At 41.2% G+C, this 23117-nt stretch overlaps 1 protein-coding gene across 4 annotated transcripts in view; it reads left to right on the top strand.

Moving 5' to 3' along the window:
• GABRA6 (gamma-aminobutyric acid type A receptor subunit alpha6) overlaps positions 1 to 23117 on the top strand; it is a 453203-nt gene that overhangs the window by 374350 nt on the left and 55736 nt on the right. For all 4 annotated transcript variants that reach the window (XM_085851838.1, XM_085851839.1, XM_085851837.1 and 1 more), the window contains one exon: positions 12712 to 12855. In XM_085851838.1, coding sequence (XP_085707964.1) covers positions 12712 to 12855 — 144 coding nt within the window. The remainder of the gene's footprint in view (positions 1 to 12711; positions 12856 to 23117) is intronic.

Genomic DNA, 23117 nt, shown 5'->3' with positions numbered 1-23117 from the left:
TTCTTCCATTTCTGTCTTTTAAGGCTTTCAGGTTTGATGACGTAGAAAGAGGGAGTAAGAACTTTCTTGATAGGTTTAGATCCCAAAGAGTGGTAGCATTTCAAGTCTTCAAAATAAACCCAACTTTCCAAGTCTCCAAGGTATAACCACATTCCTGTTGAGTTTCCAAGATATGTATCACATTGTGAGTTATCAAGCCAGAACCCACATTTCAAGTCTCCAAAAATATAACCATCTATCCAAGACTCCAAGGTAGAATCACAATTTCCAGAAATATAGTGGGTTTCAGTGATAGATCTCACATAGTATAACTGTGGATCATCAAGGAAAACTCCATTTTTCCAATTTTTATGGGTTTCAGTGATAGATCTCACATAGTATAACTGTGGATCATCAAGGAAAACTCCATTTTTCCAATTTTTATGGGTTTCAGTGATAGATCTCACATAGTATAACTGTGGATCATCAAGGAAATCTCCATTTTTCCAATTTTGATGGGTTTCGGTGATAGATCTCACATAGTATTACTGTGGATCATCAAGGAAATCTCCATTTTTCCAATTTTTATGGGTTTCAGTGATAGATCTCACATAGTATAACTGTGGATCGTCAAGGAAAACTCCATTTTTCAAAATGTCTGAAAATTGTGAGTCTCCAAGGTAAAACTTGTATTCTGGCTCATCAAGGTATAACTTGTTCAGGGGGTATTGTCTTGATAACTCACAATGAGTACTATTGTTGCAAAACTCTTTTTCAGGACTTTGCTGGTCTCCAAGGTATAACTCTTTGGTTGGATCATCAAGGACGAACTCGTTCTGTGGGTCTTGGTCGCTCATAAGGTCTTCAACCAAGCCAACAATTTCGCTCCAAGTTGTAGCAAAAGCAGTATTTTCATTTCGTATTTCAGATACAATTTCCTGTGAGAGAAAATAATAATGTATTAATTAAGTTATTTAATTATTAAACGAGTCGATGTTTAAAAGGAACTAAAAATAAGAAAATAAAAATCTTACCTCAACAGATAAGAGGTTTGAATCCAGTTCATCAACTTGAAGGTTTAGTTCCATACAAGTCGGAGAGTTCCAAGGAACCCCAAAGTCATCCCACTCAAGGTCTTGCTCGTTCTGTGGGTCTTGGTCGCTCATAAGGTCTTCAACCAAGCCAACAATTTCGCCCCAAGTTGTAGCAAAAGCAGTATTTTCATTTCGTATTTCAGATACAATTTCCTGTGAGAGAAAATAATAATGTATTAATTAAGTTATTTAATTATTAAATGAGTATGCTTCAATTAAAGTTTGAAAATAGGAAAATAAAAATCTTACCTCAACAGATAAGAGGTTTGAATCCAGTTCATCAACTTGAAAGTTTAGTTCCATACAAGTCTGAGAGTTCCAGGCAAGCACACAGCACACCATGGCCAGCAAAAAAAATGTTTAAAATGGAGCCTGGGCTTGAGGCTTTTATAGGGAAAGACTGGTGGGTGTGGTTTCCTTTGGAAATTCCCTTGGCAAGCTCACGCAGGCCTTCTTTGGGCAATTTTTTCAAAACCATAACATGCTGGAATTTTCTTGTGATGTCTTTGTGAGTCAGAGATGAACTGGAAATGATGTAAGAGTAGGTGGGGCTTAGCAAAAGTAGGCGGGGCTTAGAAAAAGTGGGGCATGGCTTATAAAATACCTCATGGAAAGTGGGCAGGGCTTATAAAATTCCACAGAAAAGTGGGCGGGGCTTAGAGGAAAGTGGGCGTGGCTTATGGAATACCTCGTGAAAAGTGGGCAGGGCTTAAAGAAAAGTGGGCAGGGCTTAAAAATTCCATTTGAAAGTGGGCGGGGCTTTTGAAAAGTGGGCGGGGCTTAACAAAAATAACCTGTGGCTCAGGAGGTAGTCAAATAAGAGCATTAAGAGAAGTTTATCATTTCGTAATGGCACAAAAGGGGTATCTTAAAAAATATAAAGATTCAAATGTTTTGTTTTTCAATATTTTAGATGGGGATTATTGTGCAAAGAAAATTAAACTATTGAAGGAATTTGAGAATGAACAAATCTTTATAGGTTCAATGAGTGAGCTAAACAATATGCATCGGTTATTTGAAAAAGAGTGTCCCGAGGCTTAGACGTTTCAGATATTTCTTTAGAATCACCTTCAACAAATCACATTACCACTTTACTACTTGAACAAATCTTTATCTTATTGCATGGGTTATTTGAAAAAAAAAGTGTCCCCAGGTTAAAAGGTTTGACAAATAAATATACCTTGGGATAAAAAGGGGGTTTATTTGTTAGGGAAAAAAATATGAATCGCTGAAAATCCCCCATTCATTTACATGGGGAAAAGTGAGCCAGAATCAGTATATTCACCCTACTTGTGTGTATATACATATATATTGATATATATATATATATATATATATATATATGTATATATATATATATATATATATATATATATCTATATATATGTATATATATATATATATGTATGTATATATATATGTATATATATATGTATATATATATATATATATATATATATATATATATATATATATATATATATATATATATATATATATATATATATATATATATATATATATATATATATACAGGGTGTCGCAAAAGTCACCTTGGGATTTAGAAATTAAATAACATTTCTGTTTGTTAATAATTTATAATTATTTTTACACTGAAATAAAATTTACAAAACAGAGATAAATTTGCTTTATTTATGAAAAATGATGCAGCTTAGATATCCTCCATTTTCGGCTCTGCAGAGACGGGCTCTTTCGACAGCATTTTCCATAACGGCGGACAATAACTCTGGCTGCAGCCCTCAAATTTATGCACAGATGTTGTCCTTGAGCTGCTGAAGTGGATGGCACTTATTGATGTGTACACGCTCCTTTAGGTAACCCCCAAAAAAATAATCGGGAGGCGTCAAATCAGAAGAACGTGATGGCCAAGAATTTCTGAATTTCACGAAATTATTTGGTGTCCACGCTCTTTGGGTGAGAATAATTGATTGATGAAATTTAAAATTTAAATTCCACGATTTTGGTTTTCTTCAATTGTAATTTTTTCCATGGGTAATTTCCAAATGTTAATCTACATTCAGAAGAAAAAGAAAAACAAATTAAGAAAAAACAGAAATGTTATTTAATTTTTAAATCCCGAGGTGACTTTAGGGACACCCTGTAGACATATAGATATATATATATATATATACACACACACACACACACATTTATCTATAAAAGGCACCGCGAGGAGTGATGTAAGCAACATTTTTTTAATGATATGATGATGATAGGCTCGGATGATAGGGTAAGGGTTAAAATAGTGCTATATGGCATTAACTCCAAAATGGCCGATGTGTCCCTTACATCACTCCTCCTCGCGGCTCCTCGTATATATATATATATATATATATATATATATATATATATATATATATATATATATATATATATATATATATATATATATATATATATATATATATATATATATGTATATATATATATATATATATATATATGTATATATATATATATATATATATATATATATATATATATATATATATATGTTGTTAAGGAGCCGGGTATCGGTGGCGAGCACGACCGCTCGAGGGAGCAGTCGAGTCGGCTGCACCGAACGCACCGGAATTGACGTCGTGCCTTTTGAATAAGTCCAAAAGGCACAGGTCCCTTACTGGACCATGAATCGCCAATAATTCGACCGTGTGGTGTAGGGTCAATTGCCAAACTTCAATATACCTAATTACCCACGTGGACAAAGCTACCAGGGAATTCACACCCTCGATGGACCTCGAGCGGAATAAGCAGCAACCGCGCCCGAACCGTGTGTAACCCGAGCGGAGATTACCAAGGCCCGTCGGACCAAATGAACAATTTACCGGCCCGAGCGGCCTCGCTATTTCTCAATACACACCGTGCCAAGCCAATGAAAGGAACACAAAAACGAGCTGGAACATTTAACAAAAGGGATATTTATTTATAATGGGGCAGGGGAGCACGCAAGAAGGCAGAGTTAACCGAATAATGAAGGAATAGCAATTTATGTACAAGCACTTATGCAGCTTTACTTAATAGACTGGGCCACAAACACACACACACATGTACACCCAAAAAGAAACGCACCAGTCAGGTCTTTATTGGAGGCCTCCATCTCGAGGAAAGGCGAGCAGGAGGTCAGAGCCTATTCTTGGACCTTTCCGCCTTGTGTGGTCTTCGACGATCCGGTGTGGCAGGACTCAAACCAGCCACACAATGCCGCTCCAAGCCCAGGCAGGCGATCCCCACGGGACAAGCTCACAGACACACAGGCCACAAGAGAAGACGCTCTGTTGGCGGGACCCCAGGAAGGTGACGACTGGCTTCAGAAGACCACCAGACGTCCGAAGACCGAAGACAACCACTCTACTCTCTTTCGAAGACCAGAAGACAACCACTCAACTCTCCCATGTTTTGCCCACGCACGCTTCTCTTATCCCACACTCACACTCCCTCATTGGGCAGAGTGAACGCTCTATGCCCATATTTGGAGCCAAGCCAGAGCGCAACGCTTGTGCCCATATTGGGGCGAAGCCAGCACTCCAACGTCCAGAGAAACCCCACCGAGCACACTGGACTCCGCCCACGTACGTGCTGACACGCATGCGTGCAATGGTGCCGGTGGATGATGGTGGAAGGAAGCGAGGGCAGGTGTCGTTGTTGTTGTTGTTGGTAATTTAAATCCTAACTATCAAAATAACTCACAGCGCACGTACAATTAATCACCCATTAAACATAGGACGGGACCCTAACTAGAAACACATACTTACCGACATAGCTGATCTATAGGACCTGGCTGTTATGTGCAGTAAGCTTCCAAATTCGCAACAATATATATATATATATATATATATATATATATATATATATATATATATATATATATATATATATATATATATATATATATATATATATATATATATATATATACACATAGATAGAGAGATATATACAACATGGCCAAAAGTATGTGGATACCTGCTCGTCCAACATCTCATTCCAAAATCATGGGCATTAAAATGGAGTTGGTCCTCACTTTGCTGCTATAATCCCCACTCTTCTGGGAAGGCTTTCCACTCGATGTTGGAATATTGCTGTGTGGATTAGCTTCCATTCAGCCATAAGAGCATTGGTGAGGTCAGACACTGATGTTTGGTGATTCGGTCTGGCTCAGAGTCGGCGTTCCAATTCATCCCAAAGGTGTTTGGGGTTGAGGTCAGGGCTCTGTGCAGGCCAGTCAGCTTCTTCCACACTGATCTCGACAAACCATTTCTGTATGGATCTCGCTTTGTGCACGGGGGCATTGTCATGCTGAAACAGGAAAGGGCCTTACCCAAACTGTTGCCACAAAGTTTGAAGCACAGAATCGTCTAGCATGTCATTGTATGCTGTCGCATAAAGATTTCCCTTCACTGGAACTCAGGGCCTATCCTGAACCATGTAAAACAGCCACATACCATTATTCCTCATCCACCCAATTTTACAGTGTGCATTCGGGCAGGTAGCGTTCTCCTGGCATCCGCCAACCCCAGATTCGTCCGTTGGACTGCCAGATGGTGAAGCGTGATTCATCACTCCAGAGAATGCGTTTCCACTGCTCGAGAGTCCAATGACGGTGAGCTTTACACCACTACAGCTGACACTTGGTATTGCGCATGGTGATCTTAGGCTTGTCTGCGGCTGCTCGGCCATGGAATCCCATTTCATGAAGCTCCGATGAACAATGCCTATGCTGACATTACTGCCAGAGTCAGTTTGGATCTCAGTAGTGAGTGTTGCAACCGACAACAGATGATTTTTCTCCGCTACGCACTTCAGAACTCGATCGCTCGATCAGCACTCGATTCAGCACTCAATCACCACTGAACAGATCGAGATCCCGTTCTGTGAGCTTGTGCGGTCTACCACTTCACGGCTGAGCTGTTGTTGCTCCTCGACGTTTCCACTTCACAATAACAGCACTTACAGTTCCCATAGTGCTGCTTTTTTGGCTACTGGTTGCTTCATTGGTTAGGCACGCAGTTATGTATACTATTACAAGTATACTGGTGCTCATTTCGCCGACCTCGGAAGGATGACAGACTGAATCAACCCCCTGGTGTTAATTCAGTGGGGTACAGGGCCCGAACTCAGGACCCTTGGATCCCAAGCCATCACCCAAGCCGCTAAGCCAACACCAGGCTATGGCACTTGCAGTTGACTGGGGCAGCTCTCGCAGGGCAGAAATTTGACAGACTGACTTGTTGGAAAGGTGGCATGCTATAACTGTGCCATGTTGAAAGTCACTGATCTCTTCAGTACAGCCCATTCTACAGCCAATGTTTGTCTCAGGACATTGCATGGCTGTGTGCTTGATTTTATACACCTGTCAGCAATTGGTGTGGCTGAAATAGCCAAATCGACTAATTAGAAAGGGTGTCCGCATACTTTTGGCTATGTCGTGTATGTGTACATCTATACGTCTGTGTATGTATATATGTATGTATATATATATATATATATATATACATACATACATACATACATACATACATACATACATACATACATATATACTGTATAAATATACTGTATATATATATATATATATATATATATATATTTCATAAAATTTAAACTAAGAAAGAGCAGATACAATCAGATGATGTTTCATCCGTGGTCCACAAACTTACTCAAACTAAATACATATGTTTTGAGGGAGCGATCGATAATGACATATATCATGCTCAGGTTCAAAGTGGAAAAACGGAGTTTTAAAAAATGTGAAATGCAGAGGAGACAACTGGATTTGGTGAGTTAACAATAACATAATTGCCAGAGCAATGGAACTATTTGTGTGTTCCAGTTTGTTGAGACATGAGAAAACAGAGTAAAGGCAAAAGCGGAGAAACCATGCAAGTAAACACAAAGCAACGATAAGATAGCACCAACATTGGCTAGCAAATTCTCTACAGCAAAATGATACCACAAAATTATTCATGATAAAAACTTACAAAGAAAAACCATACGGATAATAAAAATGGAATGTTTCTTCCTGCTGTGTCTTGCCATCATTTGCAGGTTAAAAGTTCCAGAAAGTTGCATATGTTATTGAGTCATCACAAAGTGCAGAATCACTTTCCACGTAATCTTAAAATATACCTTTGGCTTACTGTATGCTTGATTTTATACACCTGTCCACATTAAACTTGCTCATGTGATTCTGAGTAGACATCAAGTTTGGCATTGACTCATACTAACGCTACCCTTTGTTATGCCTCTGCTTATGAAGTCACCAGAGGCATTATGTTTTCGAGTTGTCCGTCCGTCCGTACGTCCATACGTCCGTCCATGCTAATTTTTCTGTTTTCTCTGCAACCGCTTATCCGATTGACGCAATATTTTCACCATCGGTGCGACTACTCATGTAGAATGTTTTATGATAATTATGACATCATAAGTTATGTGGTGTGGCAGCCATGTTGGAAAAAAGAAAAAAAATTGGACCTCTACATCTCCGAATCTCCTCTATGGAACAAATTGAAACTTGGTACACGTCGAGTACTCCCCATGGGGAATAAGTGTGATTTTTTTTTGATGATGTCATAGGGAATAATTGTGGCTTCGTTATGACATCAAAATTGCAAACATCGAACGCTTTATCTGAGTTGTATGAAAATTTTTGAGGGTCATCTCGGGCTAAATTGTATGGGGGGGAATTGATGACATCATCGGTCATATGGTTCAGCAGCCATTTTTTTTTAACATAAAACCTTCAAAAATATCCTCCAAAACGGCTGAACAGATTGAGGTGAAACTTTACAGGTATAATTGCCAATCCATGAGGAACAAAACGTTCTCCACATATTGATGACCAACCATAGGGCAAATGATTTTGCAGTGATGATTGTTTTTGAAGAATAAACCTTTAATAATCTTCTTCTCCAGAACAGCTTGGCAGATTAATGGGAAACATCACCCACCTGTTCCCCAAGCGTTGGGGATACCAAGGTGTTCTCAAATAATTAATAGGTCACATCGTCTGGCAGCCACATTGGATTGAACAAAAATCTTTAAAAATACATTTCTCTTGAACCACTTATCAATCAATGTGAAACTTCATAGTTATGATCTCGTCCACATGGGAATATATATTTTTTAATTTAACCCTGATCGGACGCATGGTCTGGCAGGCAGAATTATTTAATATTTAGAATCTGGGTTCAAGGATTTAAATCAAACTTGGTACAAGTATGTGTAGTGTGATAATAATGTGGGCGGAGGCATATCTGGTGACGTTGCGATGTTGAAGAATGCTGTTCTAGAGATCGTGTGACTATACCTTACATTCCATGGAACATACACTGTAATCACTAACTATAATCACCCTTATTAATAATTTGTGATGCAGCATAAAAATAAAAAAATTACATTTATTTTAAAAGAAATATTTTATATACAACTTTTTGTATTTTCTTGGCCAGCTAATTTTTTGTATACAAGTTCAAGTCTCGTGGAGGAGCGAGAACACTGAACGGACCAGAATGTAACAGAACAAAAGGAACAGTGGAAAGAGGGGGGGGGGAGAGATGGGTAGGACAGGATGCATTAGGTGGACAATGTGGATACAGATGCAGACTCTCGGGAAGAAAAAACTGCAAATTTGGAAGGAGGTGGGGTGGGATTAAATGGGGGAAGAAAAGATCGTGGTTTTGGATGGGGGGGGGTGATCTGAGAAGGTGGTGAACAGGAGTCTTGAAGACCTGGAGGGAAGGATAAGATTGAAGAGAATGTGGAAGCTGCTTCCACAACAGCCAGGAAAAAATATGAATGAATGTGTGGAGATGAGTGGTGATTCTGGATTTTGGGAGTTTCACCAGAAGGAGGTTGATGGTTGACTGCGTGCACCCTACATAAACTTGGGAGGGGGATGGGGGGGGCAAAACATGGAAACAGCAAAGGGAGGTAGAACACAAAGAGACCACCGACCTGTCGGTGATGGAAGGGTGATTGGCCCATTGATTCAGTTTCATTGCAGGAGGTTCCAATAATCATGAAGGCTTTGGTTTCCCACGGCATTAAGCTGAGCAAGGCAGGGGAACCAGTCCAGAATGGAGAGCAATGCTCCTTTTTGTGGATGAAGGCCTTGGTAGATGTATACCGAGTTCAGCTGTGCCAAGGAAAGACTTTGTACGACGGAGGATGCCCAGTCAGTGACTGGCTTTGGAGGCCAACCTCAAAGTGTGGTTTGCCCAAGAAAATCATGGCTAATAGTGAGACCCAGATGATGGTACTTCCTCAAAAGGATTGTTAAGAAAGTAGGTAGGAGAGTTTGCCAGCCGGTCCTTTCTAAGAGAGTGAGAGTGTGAGATATTTCTGGATTGACTGATATATTCAAAGTGTTTGACTAGCATGTGATTTTGTCAAGGTCTGCAGAGAGGGAAGAGGCCACTGCCTGCCTATCTGAAGGATGAGGGATATAATGGCAGAGGGTGGAGTCATCAGCAAATCGATATAGGGGATTTTTCAGAGTCATAGAGATAATTGATGAATATCAGGAAGAGGAATATGCCCAAAACACTGTCTTGGGATACTCCAGCCTTTCCAGGGAGAGGAGGTTAAAGGATCCCGTTGATCACCACACATTGGCTACGACAGTAGAGGAAGTCAGTAAGCCTTGTGTGGAGTTGGCCTTGGATGCCATAGGCAGATAGTTTGGAGTGCAAGGTGGGATGCCAGACTGTTTCGAAAGCAAGAGATACTGTATCTATAGAGACGGCCCTGATCTCATGTCAGACATTGAGGGTGTCCATCCATTGTTGGGTGAGTAGAAACAGCATGTCCAAGGTGGAGTGACCAAGTATGAATCCAAATTGGTGATCTGAGACGAGGCCATTGGAGAAAGGGAAGGTTTTCACATCAACTGCGAAGATGGGTTCCATGACTTTGCTGATTTATTGGAAGTAAGCTGATAGGTCTGTTGTTAATGGGATTGTTTATTGCACCTTTTTACATAATGCAGTGATGTTGGCTGATTTCCAAGCAGATGGAAAATGACCTCAGGAAAATGATGGGGTGAAAAGAGCAGAAAGATGATGTGCAAGAGCTGCAGAGCATGTTTTTAGGACACGTGAGCTGATGCCATCTGGTGCAGTTTCAGAATCAGTCGAGGGTTGACAGAGGGTTGTCATTGTTTCATGATAAGTTTGTGTTATTGAAGTGTCAACACTTATATGTTGAACAAAGGCTCATTGAGGAGCTTGTAGATATATCACAAACTGGACAAAGACCTTAGCTGACATCTGATTTCCTTTACGTATATTACAAGGACATTAATGGACAATTGACAAAATATGATATGGAATTTGATGCTGGTAAACCTGCTTCCTACGCAGGGGCTCAAATGGGAACACTAACAGACCAACCCTGTTATATTACCTCAGTCACTGAAGGTGGATGTTGTGTTATATTTTCACCCCTGTCTGTTTGTTTGTCTGACTCTCTGTGAGCAGGATATCTCAAAAGGTTATGGACATATTCGGACGAAACTTGGTGGACATGTTGGTTGTGTAACCAGGACGAATTGATTCGATTTTGGTGAAGATCTGAATCCGGATCCAGATTCGAAAAATTTTCAAGTGATGCTTCACCATTGGGAGATAGGCCAAATATATATATATATATATATATATATATATATATATATATATATATATATATATATATATATATATATATAATTCCAGCAATGTCTGTCTGTCTGTCTGTCTGTGACCGCCGTTTCTCGACGACCGCCGGTCCGATCTGATTGAAACTTGCCAGGAATATTGCCGGGGCCCCGCGGATGTGCTTTTCAAGGTTTGATATTAATCGGACGAGCGGTTCCCAAGTTACGGACATTTATCTGTCGACCAATGACAGGACACATCTGCTATGACGTCACGAATGACATCACAATTAATGTTTATGTATTTATTTATTTATTTTTTTATTATTTCTTTTGCACGATTGAAACTTGCCAGGAATATTGCTGGGGACCTGCGGATGTGCCTTTTCGAGGTCAGAGAGAGAGAGAGAGAGAGAGAGAGAGAGAAAGAGAGAGAGAGAGAGAGAGAGAAAGAGAAAGAGAGAGAGAAAGAGAGAGAGAGAGAGAGAGAGAGAGAGAGAGAGAGAGAGAGAATAAAAAAAAATAAAAAAATAAAAAAAACCACAGAGGCTGCACATACTGGCACGCACCTACAGGCTCGTACTAGTAGCTATAATTCCAGCTGTGTGTGTGTGTGTGTGTGTGTGTGTGTGTGTGTGTGTGTGTGTGTGTGTGTGTGAGACCGCTGTTTCCCGACAACCACTGGTCCGATCTCATTGAAACTTACCAGGTATATTGCTGGGGACCTGAGGATGTGCCTTTTCAAGTCTTGATATTAATCGGACAAGTGCTTCCCAGGTTATGGCCATTTATTTAACAACCAATGACATGACACGTTGCTGCAGCCATTTATTTACCAACAAATGACATGACACGTTGCTGCGTAAGCATGGCTGCGTAAGCCGGTGCGCGGCCGGCCGACGATGACGTCACGGGTGGCAGCGAATGTCATAGCAAGCAAAGACAGGGAGGTAAACTTGATTTTAATTTGGATTTTAATGAACTCTGTGTGTGGAAGTGTGGTTGTCGTGAGAACGCGAGAGCGAAGGAACGGCCTGTGTAGTTGTCGTTTCTGGTTTGAAATTTTTTTTTTTTTTTGCACGTACAGTCACGTGAGAGCGAAGGAACGGCCTGTGTGGTTGTTGTTTCTGGCACACGGTTTGAAAGTTTTCTTTTTTTGGTTTGCACCTACGGGCATGCACTAGTATCTATATTTATATATCACAATATCTCAAAAGGTTATGGATGGATTCCGACGAAACTTGGTGGACATGTTGGGTGTGTAACCAGGACGAATTGATGAGATTTTGGTGAAGATCTGGATCGGTATCCAGATATGATAATTGTTTTAAGTGATTCTACCCCATTGAGAGATTGGGCCAAAAGCAATATATAACATGATATCTCAAAAAGTTTAAGATACGTTATGGCAAAACTAGGTGGATGAGTTAGGTATGTGAAAAGAACAAGCCGATTAGATTTTGGTTCAGGTCCGAATGCAGATCCGGCCTATCAGTGGGATACAAAACGTAAACTATTCAGTGTTCAGCCTGGTGGAGGTAAGCACACTACCGAGTGTCGTTCTCGTTGAATATGGAATGAGATGAAAGAGCTTCTTCCCTATTGAACTGAAAGAGCCGCCGACATGAATGATGGTTGTTTTTGATGTTCACCTAAGATATAAGCAAGCTATTATGACTGGCAATGCATAGCCATGTATGACGCTCACATCAAACTGAACGCATGAATTCGATTTAATACGATGTTTATGTGGCATTTTCTTCTGCCAGGATGTTTGTCTTTATTTACCTTTTCATGTGTTTTGTTGCATCTGCAGCCCAGCCCCAAGTTTGTTCCTTTAAAGGGAAACTGGGGTAAAGTGGAGCAGATGATGACATATGCTTCATTTGATTACTCTGTAAACATTGTTATTATTATCAACAGTATTATTTATTATCATGATCATTGTCATATTTATTCAGGTCTGCTTTCGTTTTTGTCTTTCAGATGCCTACCCACTCTCAGAGATATTGTACACCTGGAAAAAGGGAAACAACACATCTGTGGACATTCCTCAAAATTCTTCAAGCTTGCTCCAGTATGATCTGGTGGGGCACAATGCTGACTTTGAAATTATTCGCTCAAGTGTCGGTGAGTCTTGCAAGTTGATCGATATCATCGTTAATGCTGAAAATCTCACATTCATTGTCTGTTCTTCCATCTGTCTTTTGGATGTGGCATTACAAGGGAGGATAACAAATTAATGTAAATAGTTTCCCAATGTAATACTTTCTCATCGACGTAACTTTTTTTTGTTATTCTTATCCTTCCTCTTCTTCTTTCATATGCAGCACATGGCTGTGGATATCGTAATTTTGCTGGGGGTGCAGCTGTGCCACTGGTGTAGTTCCCCCTGCAGATTAGCACAGGTGCCGGCGATAGCTCGCCTCCTCTTCACAAAGGGCACCATTGGGTCTTCAACATCACACAACTAATGCTGACAGACAGGACTCCCAGTTTAATGTCAATCCGGGAATGGCACACACATTGTTGCCTCACGCTGCATGCGAAACTCCAGGATGACGGTTTATAGCTTGGTCGAGATTCAAACCCAGGCTCGATATTTTAGAGGGGAGTGTGCATACCTCTAGACTATCCTGGCAGTCAATCAAGTTGATTTATCAGTCATTATTAGTTGACGAAACTTCCAAGTTAGTAAAATCACAATAATCATAAATCATCAGTCGTTGAAAAATTTTACTCTGTGAAATTTTTTGCAGCATTTGACGCTATTTGTATTGCATGCAACTATGAGGTCCTGCCACTCATCCAAAGCCTCGTGACTCAATGAAGATCCAACCCGCAGGTCAATATCTCATGTGTTCGGACTCACAGCTGTCTTACCTTCCTCCAGAAGGTGTCACAGCAATATTCCATGCCAAAAACGTGTACATGAAAATTTATGATGCCGTCGTCAGCCTTTATATGGTGAGCCTGCAGTGTCAGTGCCAGGCTACGTCACAATGATGGCACACCTTTTGTTGTAATGCTGGCCAGGCTACATCAGTTGAACGCTTTAGCCATGCAGTGCTTTAACAATCTGACCGTAATGCAGTGATTTATAGAAATTGGCCTGGGCCACAGACCATAAATCACCCAAAGTGTAAAGGATTGTCCTTTCAAATGTCGCCCTTCATTGCCTGTGTCAAGGTTTCTGGAAGTGTTCCAAAATGGCTTCTACATGAACACATTTTACTGTTAGTAGTATAAACATACATTATCATTTAAATGTTTTTAACCCAAATTAAGCAAATTAGCATATGAATTGGCTTCATTATTATATTTTAACATAATCCTATTTCCTTGTGGTGAATTTGAGGCTGGATTTCATTTTATCTTTTATTCACAACTGTTTACTTCATGACATTTATACCCCAGAGCTTTCACTCATGGATTTCCATTAAATTTCTGAGTAACCACTCTCCCAGTGCTGCAGAAACAGCTTTTCACAACCCAGGGCACACCGTTTACAGCAGGAAATTCCGACGATTTTCATCCGACTGTTCGGCTTTCCGTTTATATTTCCCAACGTTTGTATTGAAATAATGCATAACCATATTAGGAATGAAATAATGCATCACCTTCACTGTAATCTATCACTTTTGGCAAACAACTCGCTGGTGTAATGGTTAAAGCATCTGCTCTGAGTCTGGGAGGTTTGTGGTTCAAACTTCTGATCTGAGTCTGGGAGGTTTGTGGTTCAAACTCTGGCCGAGTCATCCCAAAGACTTTTTGTCTGGTACTTGCTGCTTCCTTGCTTGATGCTTAGTATTTAAAAGAATAGAGCCTGGACAAACAATGTTGGGAAGGCAATGGCAAACCACCCAGTATCACCCTTGCCAGGAAACTTCTTCGGCCGCACCAACGCTCTATACATAGCGTGTGGCACAGGTTGTTTTGCCAAACAATCTGGCACTGGTCTTTCATAAAGAATCCACAACCTCTTGCTCAATCGAACACACAGTGCCTTTTTAATACCGATATCTCGGCTCATGGAAGAGCTGAATAGTCGAGGTTAAAGGAGTATTCATAATGATTGTAGGAACAGAAGGTCAAGTCGAAGGTCATGATATGGGATGAGAATAAAACTAGCGAGATTAACAAAGTTGAGAATTAAACATGGGATTAAATATAACCGATGTGATGGTGAGCTAAAATCTTAAACTGAAATCTGGAAAATTATTTCACAAACAGGAAAAAAATAGGAACTTAGGAATGAAGGTGATTTATCAACCTAGATTTGGATAGACAAACAAGGAGTCGGTTGGATGATGAGCGTGCTTATCCAAGCAGAGTTTAAGTGGGGGCAGATTAATGAAATAATGGTTGATAAAGCACCAGAATAGGTAGAGAAACAGTCCTGCAATCTACCAGTGGTAGGAAAGCTGCACACCTTGATTCTCAGTATCCTCTTTGGTTATGCGAATGATCCTCAGTTTTGACATTAACATGATCTAAAAATTCCAGATGTGATGTTGGTGCATGGAATACATTTCTGGTATGCATTTCTGGAACTCTGACCCAAGTTATTGTGAAGACATACTCCATAGAACTTTTCACGAATGCCTTGTATGTTATAAGGAGCTGAAGATCACCAAGGAATAACATGAGTCTGCAGAAGATTGATAGTGGGATAATGATTGAATAATGGAGGAGCATCTAGTCTGAATCTGGGTGGTCGGTGGCTCATTTCCAACCCCGTCAGAGTCATACCAAACACTAAAAATTGAATGTGCTCCATCCTTGATGCTCAGCATTTAAAGGATAGATCACGGACAAATCTAATCCAATTAAAAATGGAAATTTATCCTTCATTGTCCTGCCGAATGCGAAGAGATGTGACACCATAAAAATGCCGTTGCTAGTACCTTGAGTGCTCTGCGAAGTTGCATCACTTCCCTCAAGCTCAGTGGCTGTGTTTGGCTGAATTGACTCTGGTGGTGTGTGTGTGTGTGTGTGTGTGTGTGTGTGTGTGTGTGTGTGTGTGTGTGTGTGTGTGTGTGTGTGTGTGTGTGTGTGTGTGTGTGTGTGTGTGTGTTTCAGCTCCTCCACGAGTCAGACGGTGTAACCAAAAAAAAAACAAAGAAGACGTTTAGGCCATTTTCTTCTTGAGGACAGGATTTCAACATGGTCCAACAGGAACAGTACAGGACATGGTTGATGGTGAGGCCAAGAAGCATGGGCATAAATCCCAAGGAGAGGGGGGGGGCTGAGGAGGTTATATAGCTGTGAGCTGAACTGCAGAGATCAAGTAATGATGGACAGTGCCCCCACTTTTTTGCCCGCTTCGCAAAAAAAGTTCCCCACTTATTTGACAGATGTTACAGGTTGTGATGTGTGTTACGTCGGTATACGAGCCACAGTCGTGAAGGACTGAGGCAGAAAAGCGTAAGTTCTGGAGAGGTTGATGGGAATTGTTTAGCTGGAGGTGGTGCTATGCATTGCAGGTGACTTCAACGTGCATGTGGGATTGGTGGAGAGGAGCGTGTTGGCAGATTTGGATGGGGAACATGGAATAGAGAGTCGAGATCTGGTTTGCTGGTGGCGAGAAATGGTCTAGCTGTAGCTGGTTTGTTCTTGCAGTAGTGGGAAAGCCACAATTTTACATCCAGGAGTGTGTAGCACAAGACATAATTGGATTTGTTGAAAGTCAGGAAGCACCAGCTGTCGAGGATTAAGGACTGCAAGGTGGTGGCAGCAGAACATTTCAGAACTCGGCACAAGTTTGTTATGCACATGCAGAAAAGGAGGGAAACAAATACCATGGCCAGAAGTGGTGGGAATACAAGATAATGTCATTGGAGAGTGCAAGACGAGGATGAAAGCAAAGTATGAGGAACTTCGCAAGGAAGCCAGGGGTCTGGACAATGAGTGGAAAAAGTACAGAGAGGCGTTTATGGGAGTTGCAGAAGATTTGTGTGGAAGAACATTGGGAAAGGGCACAGTGACAAGGGATAAAAACCAGGTATGGTGGACAGTGGAAGTAGCAAAGGTAGTCTGTGAAAAGGAGATTTGGAAGAGGATAGAGAATAACAGAGGACAACCGAATGCAAGATTATTGCACTTGCATGGGTAGAAGAAGAAAGCAGCAAAGAGCTGTGAGTGCGACAAGGAATGGAATGGAAGCAGACCTGCACAGCAAGCTAGAATAGGAGGGTGGGAACAAGATGATCGATAAAATATATAAAACAAATTAAAATGGTAAGGACATAAAATGGGGGGTGGTGATCAAGGATGGAGATCTCTTTTCTACGCCATTAATTGGCCCCAAGCCCATCTCTATCCAAGTTTCCAGTTCTCCCTTCCTAAGTTTTTATGCCTATTGTTGGCTTAATGGTTGGGGCGGCGGGCTTTGGATCCGGGGGTCCTGAGTTCAAATGGATCCGAGGGTCCTGAGTTCAAATCCCACTCAGCTGTTGAATTAATACCAGGTGGGGTTAATTCGGCCTGTCATCCTTCCGAGGTCGACAAAATGAGTGCCAGCTTGCTGGTATACTGTGTCGGAGTGGCGACCCGTCCAGGATTGTACCCAATAGCCAAGGAGACTGCTTAAGCAGTACCAACGCTCTGCACAGAGTATGGTCCCGATTTCCTCCTCCTTCCTAAGAGTTTACATCTGTATCTATCTTCACCCCATGCATCCTCCCATACCCACCGTTCCTCCCAACACCGAAGCCTCTCTCTATTTTGTCCCTCAACCCTGCTGTTGGTGTTTCCTCCTCTTTTACCATTCCTTTTGTTCTGTTTGGTCATGAACTGTTCTCCGTTCCAGCTCTTCCACGAGCCTTGACTTTGCAAACAAAAAGGTTTGTGACAGAGAAGGGGGCAGTACTGAATGTATGGGAACACTATTTAAAAGAGCTGCTGAAGCAGGGGGGGGGGAGGGGAAAGTTGAAGTTGTGGAGTGGAGATTACAGAGGCAGAGGTGTGGACAGTGTGAAAAAGGATAAAAAAAAAAGGGGGAAAGTGCCAGGCATTGATGAGGTGCATGTGGAGATGCTAATTGCAGTGGGATAGATTGGAGTCAGTTGGAGGATGAGGCTGTTCAATGTTTATGAGAGAGGGTAATATTCTGGAGGAATGGCAGACTGGTCTAATTGTACTAATATGGAAAAGCAATGGAGACATGCAACATCTACAGAGGCATCACGCTTATAAAGTCACATGATGAAACTCCGAGAGTTATAGGCTTTGGGCTTTGATGTTATAGGCTTTGGGTAATTGTTTCTTTCAGTCTCATTAATTGTCTTGCAATACCAGACTCGGTAGTGTAATGGTTGGAGCTTCCACTCTGAGTCTGGGTGGTCAGAGGTTCAAATCCTGGCCAAGCCATACCAAGAACTTTAAAAATGGTACCTGCTGCTTCCTTGCTTGAAGCTAAGTATTTAATAAGGATAGGGCACAGGAAAATAACCAGAGATTGGCAACCATAGTGCAGGCTTTCACGGGTCTAATAGCCTCCTCCTCTATTGAAGTTCCTTGTATGGGAACTCGCATTATAATACCAGGGGTTGTATGATTGGGAACTTAACTTGTAATAAGTGAGGAGAGAGAGAACGAGAGACGATCTGACTGATGCTCTTCACCGCAGATGGGTCTTGCCCCCTATCTTCAAAATACCCACAACCCTTATTCAGCACTCGTCTTGGGGTATGGCGATTATTCGTGCAGGTATTATACATTGTAACCAGTCATCTTTCTTTTTTTTTTTACTTTTCCTCATTCAAAGTGTTTGTTGAGCTCATGACATAGATCATCAATCCAAGCTGCTTTTCTATTCTTCAAGTTGCTGAGAACGGTTCCACTTCCCCCCCATTGTGAAAGGATTGCTTTTTCTCTGAATCATGTCGGTACCTCTGCACCATTGGTCACAGCATTGCCTATAGCTTCTTTATCTGTCAGGGAGGTCCGCTCCCATTTAGAAGTAGCTGATGTGTGATCAGCTTTGCTGTTTTATTGTAATGAAGTCTCGCCTTGGTTGGGCCGTTGCTGATCCTACATATGGTTCCCCAGGCTTTCTTACTAATGTGTGTCGTCTGTTTATTCACAGCGATTGTCAAGTCTCTCGTCATGCCTTTACAGTTGCCGTTATCAGTTCATCACCTGCTGTAATGGTATTCTCTGTAGATTGGTCTATTTCAAGCATTTTCTTGTATTCCTTATATTCTTGAGCTTCATCTCAGATTTGAACTATAATTTAATACTTCCGGCATTCATGAGGTACGAAGCTGCCTTTTTAATAACCTTGACGAATCGTCAATTGGTTTACATTGTCACCTGCATATTTTCAATGGCGTTGTTAAGATTGACTGCTAAAATCCTGAAATCAAAATGGTGGTGGATCGGTATACTCTTAAGAATAATGGCCGCATTTATCTCGGTGTTGATTATGCGATGTTGTGAGTGATGTGTTGGTTCTGGGAGAATCTTGCTGTTTAGTCCATCAATCCCGCTTCTGGTACGGACTACATCTGGATTTAAACCTTCACCTCAACGACTATTATTATGGATGCATTAGGTACGAATAGTATTTCATACGTCACCTCGAACAGCTACTGTTGTATGAACTGAAAAATCTTAAGGTCATGCTTCAGCTGAATTGATTAGTGTCACCTCAAGCTTCTACTAACCTGTCCTCATGGTTTGTCTCATAATCCCATTGTGCACTACAACTATTGAAATCGCTGCTGGCAATGCTTGGTTTAGTTTGTCTTGACACGATGACGTGTCGGTGAATGACATCTCAGGTATCGCAGATGGTGTGAACCTATAGTGCCTCGTTAACTGCACGAATTGTGATTTCAGAGTGTTCTACATTTAGTACCTTGGTGTGGTTTTCCTGTCATCAAAGTGCCTTGGACAGGTCTGCCTGATTTGTCCAACAGGGCCCTACCATATTTATTGTGTGGTCACTCAACAATCTTTTTATACGCCCGATATATATATATATATATATATATATATATATATATATATATATATATATATATATATATATATATATATATATATATATATATATATATATATATATATATGGACGTATTATGTGATACCCGTCGTCCATCCGTCCGTCTGTCTGTCTGTCTGTCTGTCCGTCCGTCCGTTCCTGTCTGCATTCTAACTCCCAAAGTTTTCAACTTTCACGTTTCATATTTGGTACATAGGTACAGATTGGAGACGGTGTGTCGCGACATACGTTCGTCATCTAAAGTGGTTGCCATGGCAACCAGGATGCTGTTTTCCATGTAGTAGCACAATTCTGTATATACCTTCTTGTTCGGGCGTATATTGCGCTCACTTGCACTCTTCTTTCTTGATGTATTCGAGACCATCTCATTATAGGGGCATCGGTGAGTTTGTCAAGTACATCATAATGCATGGACTTGGGAATGGTACTGGGGCATGGGTTATTTTCTGTAAGGTTCACTTGGCTGCTCCTGGATGGGTTTTGAGGGTGGTGAAGTAGAGTAGAATCCTATCCAGGTTCCTCCTGATGACTCCATCTTTGCTCTTCACTTCTTCGGGTTCTTTCTTGGTCTTCCGTTTCATTATGTTTGTACCAAATCCTGATGCTGTGTGGACTGCGCTTCCCCACTGACGGACCTCTGGTAGCTTGTACATGTTGCTGCGTTTGAGCCTGGGGAGTAACTGCTGAAATATACCTGTCTGGGTTCTTCCTGACATCTTTGTTCCTTTCACATTTCTTTCTAATTTTTGTTTTTGTTTTTCACATTTCTCTTCATTCATTCTAATTCTTGCTTTTTCTTCTCTTTTATCTTTTACTCTCTGTTTCTCTCTTTCTTTATCTATCTCTCTGAGGAGAAGTGAATTTTTGCATAATTTTTTCTGTAAGGCTCACTTGGCTGTGCCTGGATGGGTTTGAAGGTAGTGGAGTAGCAGCTGAAACCCGAATCGTATCCAGATTTCTCCTGATGACTCCATCTTTGCTCTTTACTTCTTTGGGTTGCTTCTTGGTCTTCCTTTTCGTTGTTCTCATGCAAGGGACAACCTTCCCACGTTGAAAGACACTATTAATACTGTTTGTGCCACGATTAGGATGGGCTCGGCGTTCGTTGAATGGGAAGAGTGGATCGTGTAATTTGCATTTAGATTTCCGTGTCATTCTGACAGTGATTTTAGTGAACACTTGCATTATACCCCTCAAATGATTTGGGAGGGGAGGTGAGTCAGCTCGTGAGATGAAAACAACTAGGTTTATGGCCAAATAATTAACAAAGGTTGGACAGTGGAAAAATTAATTGTATTACCTCCACCACTGAAGGTGGACAGAGGTTATGTTTTCACCCCTGTTTGTTACTTGATGAAATCTACGATTTTATCAAGTATTTTGGTCGGTTCAGTTTGTTTGTTTGTGTGTACGTCTCGCTCTACAGGACGCATTTCGAGTCGGAATGTCGTGGAACTTCACCAATGGACTTATTGGCCACCAGAATAGAACGCTATAACCTTTGGCATGTCAAGGTCAAAGGTCAAGGTCAGGAAAAATTCCTGAAAATCGCGAAAATCCGTATCTTTTAGCATGGGCCGATTTTCAAAAATTCATGTCTCTGCCAAATCTTAACGGATTCCTTTCGAATTTGAAACACGAACGTAGGAGGGGAGTATCTTTGACTGGATTATAAATTGGTCACATCCGTTACGGATTACCGAGGTGACAGGTATTTTAATTTAATTTTTTTGTTTGTTTACCCTAAAAACTATGTTTAACCCCAAAAATACCTATTATCGCTCAATATTCTCGATGGTACGCGATCTTGTTGAATTTCAAGTCCTGGCCCTATGGGCCATTTTATTTGTTTGTTTGTCTGAGCAGAATATCTCGTAAAGTTATCGATGGATTCAGATGAAACTTGGTGGGCAGGTTGAGTGTGTGGCAAGGATAAATTGATTAGTTTTGGTGAATATCCATATCTGGATCCGGATAATATAATTACCTCCACCACCGAAGGTGAAGGAGGTTATGTTTTCACCCCTCTTTGTCTATTTGTTTGTCTGTCTGTCTGTCTGTCAATGTGCAGGATATCTCAAAAGTTGTGCACGGATCCGGATGAAATTTGGTGGGCAGATTGGGTGTATGGCAAGGACAAACTGATTAGATTTTGGTGAAGATCTGGATCCGGATCTGACTACTAGAATTTTTAAAGTGATTCTTCACCATTGAGAGATGGGGCCAAAAACCAGCAGGGTGTTGGCTTCGTGGTTAGGGTGGCGGCTTGGGATCCTAGGGTCCTGAGTTCAAGCCCCGTTGGCCGCTGAATTATAATACACCAGGAGGTTGACTCAGCCTGTCGTCCTTCCGAGCTCGGCAAAATGAGTACCAGTTTACTGGTAAGGGGGACACTACATCAACGGCATAGCCGCGTCCCAACCAATGATGCAACCAGCAGCCAAAGGCGGAACGAGAGAGAGAGAGAGAGAGAGAGAGAGAGAGAGAGAGAGAGAGAGAGAGAGAGAGAGAGAGAGAGAGAGAGAGAGAGAGAGAGAGAGAGAGAGAGAGAGAGAGAGAGAGAGAGAGAGAGAGAGAGAACCATATATATATATATATATATATATATATATATATATATATATATATATATATATATATATATATATATATATATATATACAGATGTTTGGTATTACAGAACTTTAATATGGATACGAACAAACACGACATAATAGTGACCGAAGCTTTTCGTGCTGCACTCTTCAGGGTAAAAATCGCAGCAAGTGAAGGAGGAAGTGAAGGCACGTGCTTTATACGAAGGTCTCAATAAGGTAGACGCTGATTGGTTCAACCGTAATGACGTCACAGTTAATCCGAACGCCCATTGGTCGGCTCATCATCTTCACCTCGAGCTCCCATTGGCTGGAGCAGAGTTCATCGATGATTGACGTTTGCAACCACATCCTGGAGAGAGGGGGGATGGGTTTCCCCTCAGGTCCATTCACCATTTGTTACCGTACTTCCCTTGATCTTTCCATGCTGAAAGGGCAATCATCACGAAGGTTTGAAGTACAAATCAAACATATTGTGTCCAACACGTTTCTGGCTGTGCAACCCCGAGTAGTCTTTACCTCTCACCGTTTGCTGACATCAGTCAACAATGATGTGCTACCCTCCTCACAAACCAGCAATGTTATTTTTGAGTTTAAGTGCCGATGTGAAGCTCGGTACGTGGGCCGCACAACACTAAGATTGACTGATCGGATCAAACAACACGTTCCCTTGGTGATTCGAAGAAAGATTGTGAGGGTAAGAACACAACCAGTGCGAGCATGTAGAAATATCGAGCAGCCACCCGCCACTGTACCTGCTTCATCTGCCATTGCACAATGCACAGCAC

The sequence above is a fragment of the Eptatretus burgeri genome, chromosome 13 (genome assembly GCF_056783735.1).
Source record: "Eptatretus burgeri isolate ZD-2024b chromosome 13, Ebu_testis_v1, whole genome shotgun sequence".
Lineage (NCBI taxonomy): Eukaryota > Metazoa > Chordata > Myxini > Myxiniformes > Myxinidae > Eptatretus > Eptatretus burgeri.
This window is presented reverse-complemented; position numbering and strand designations above follow the sequence as displayed.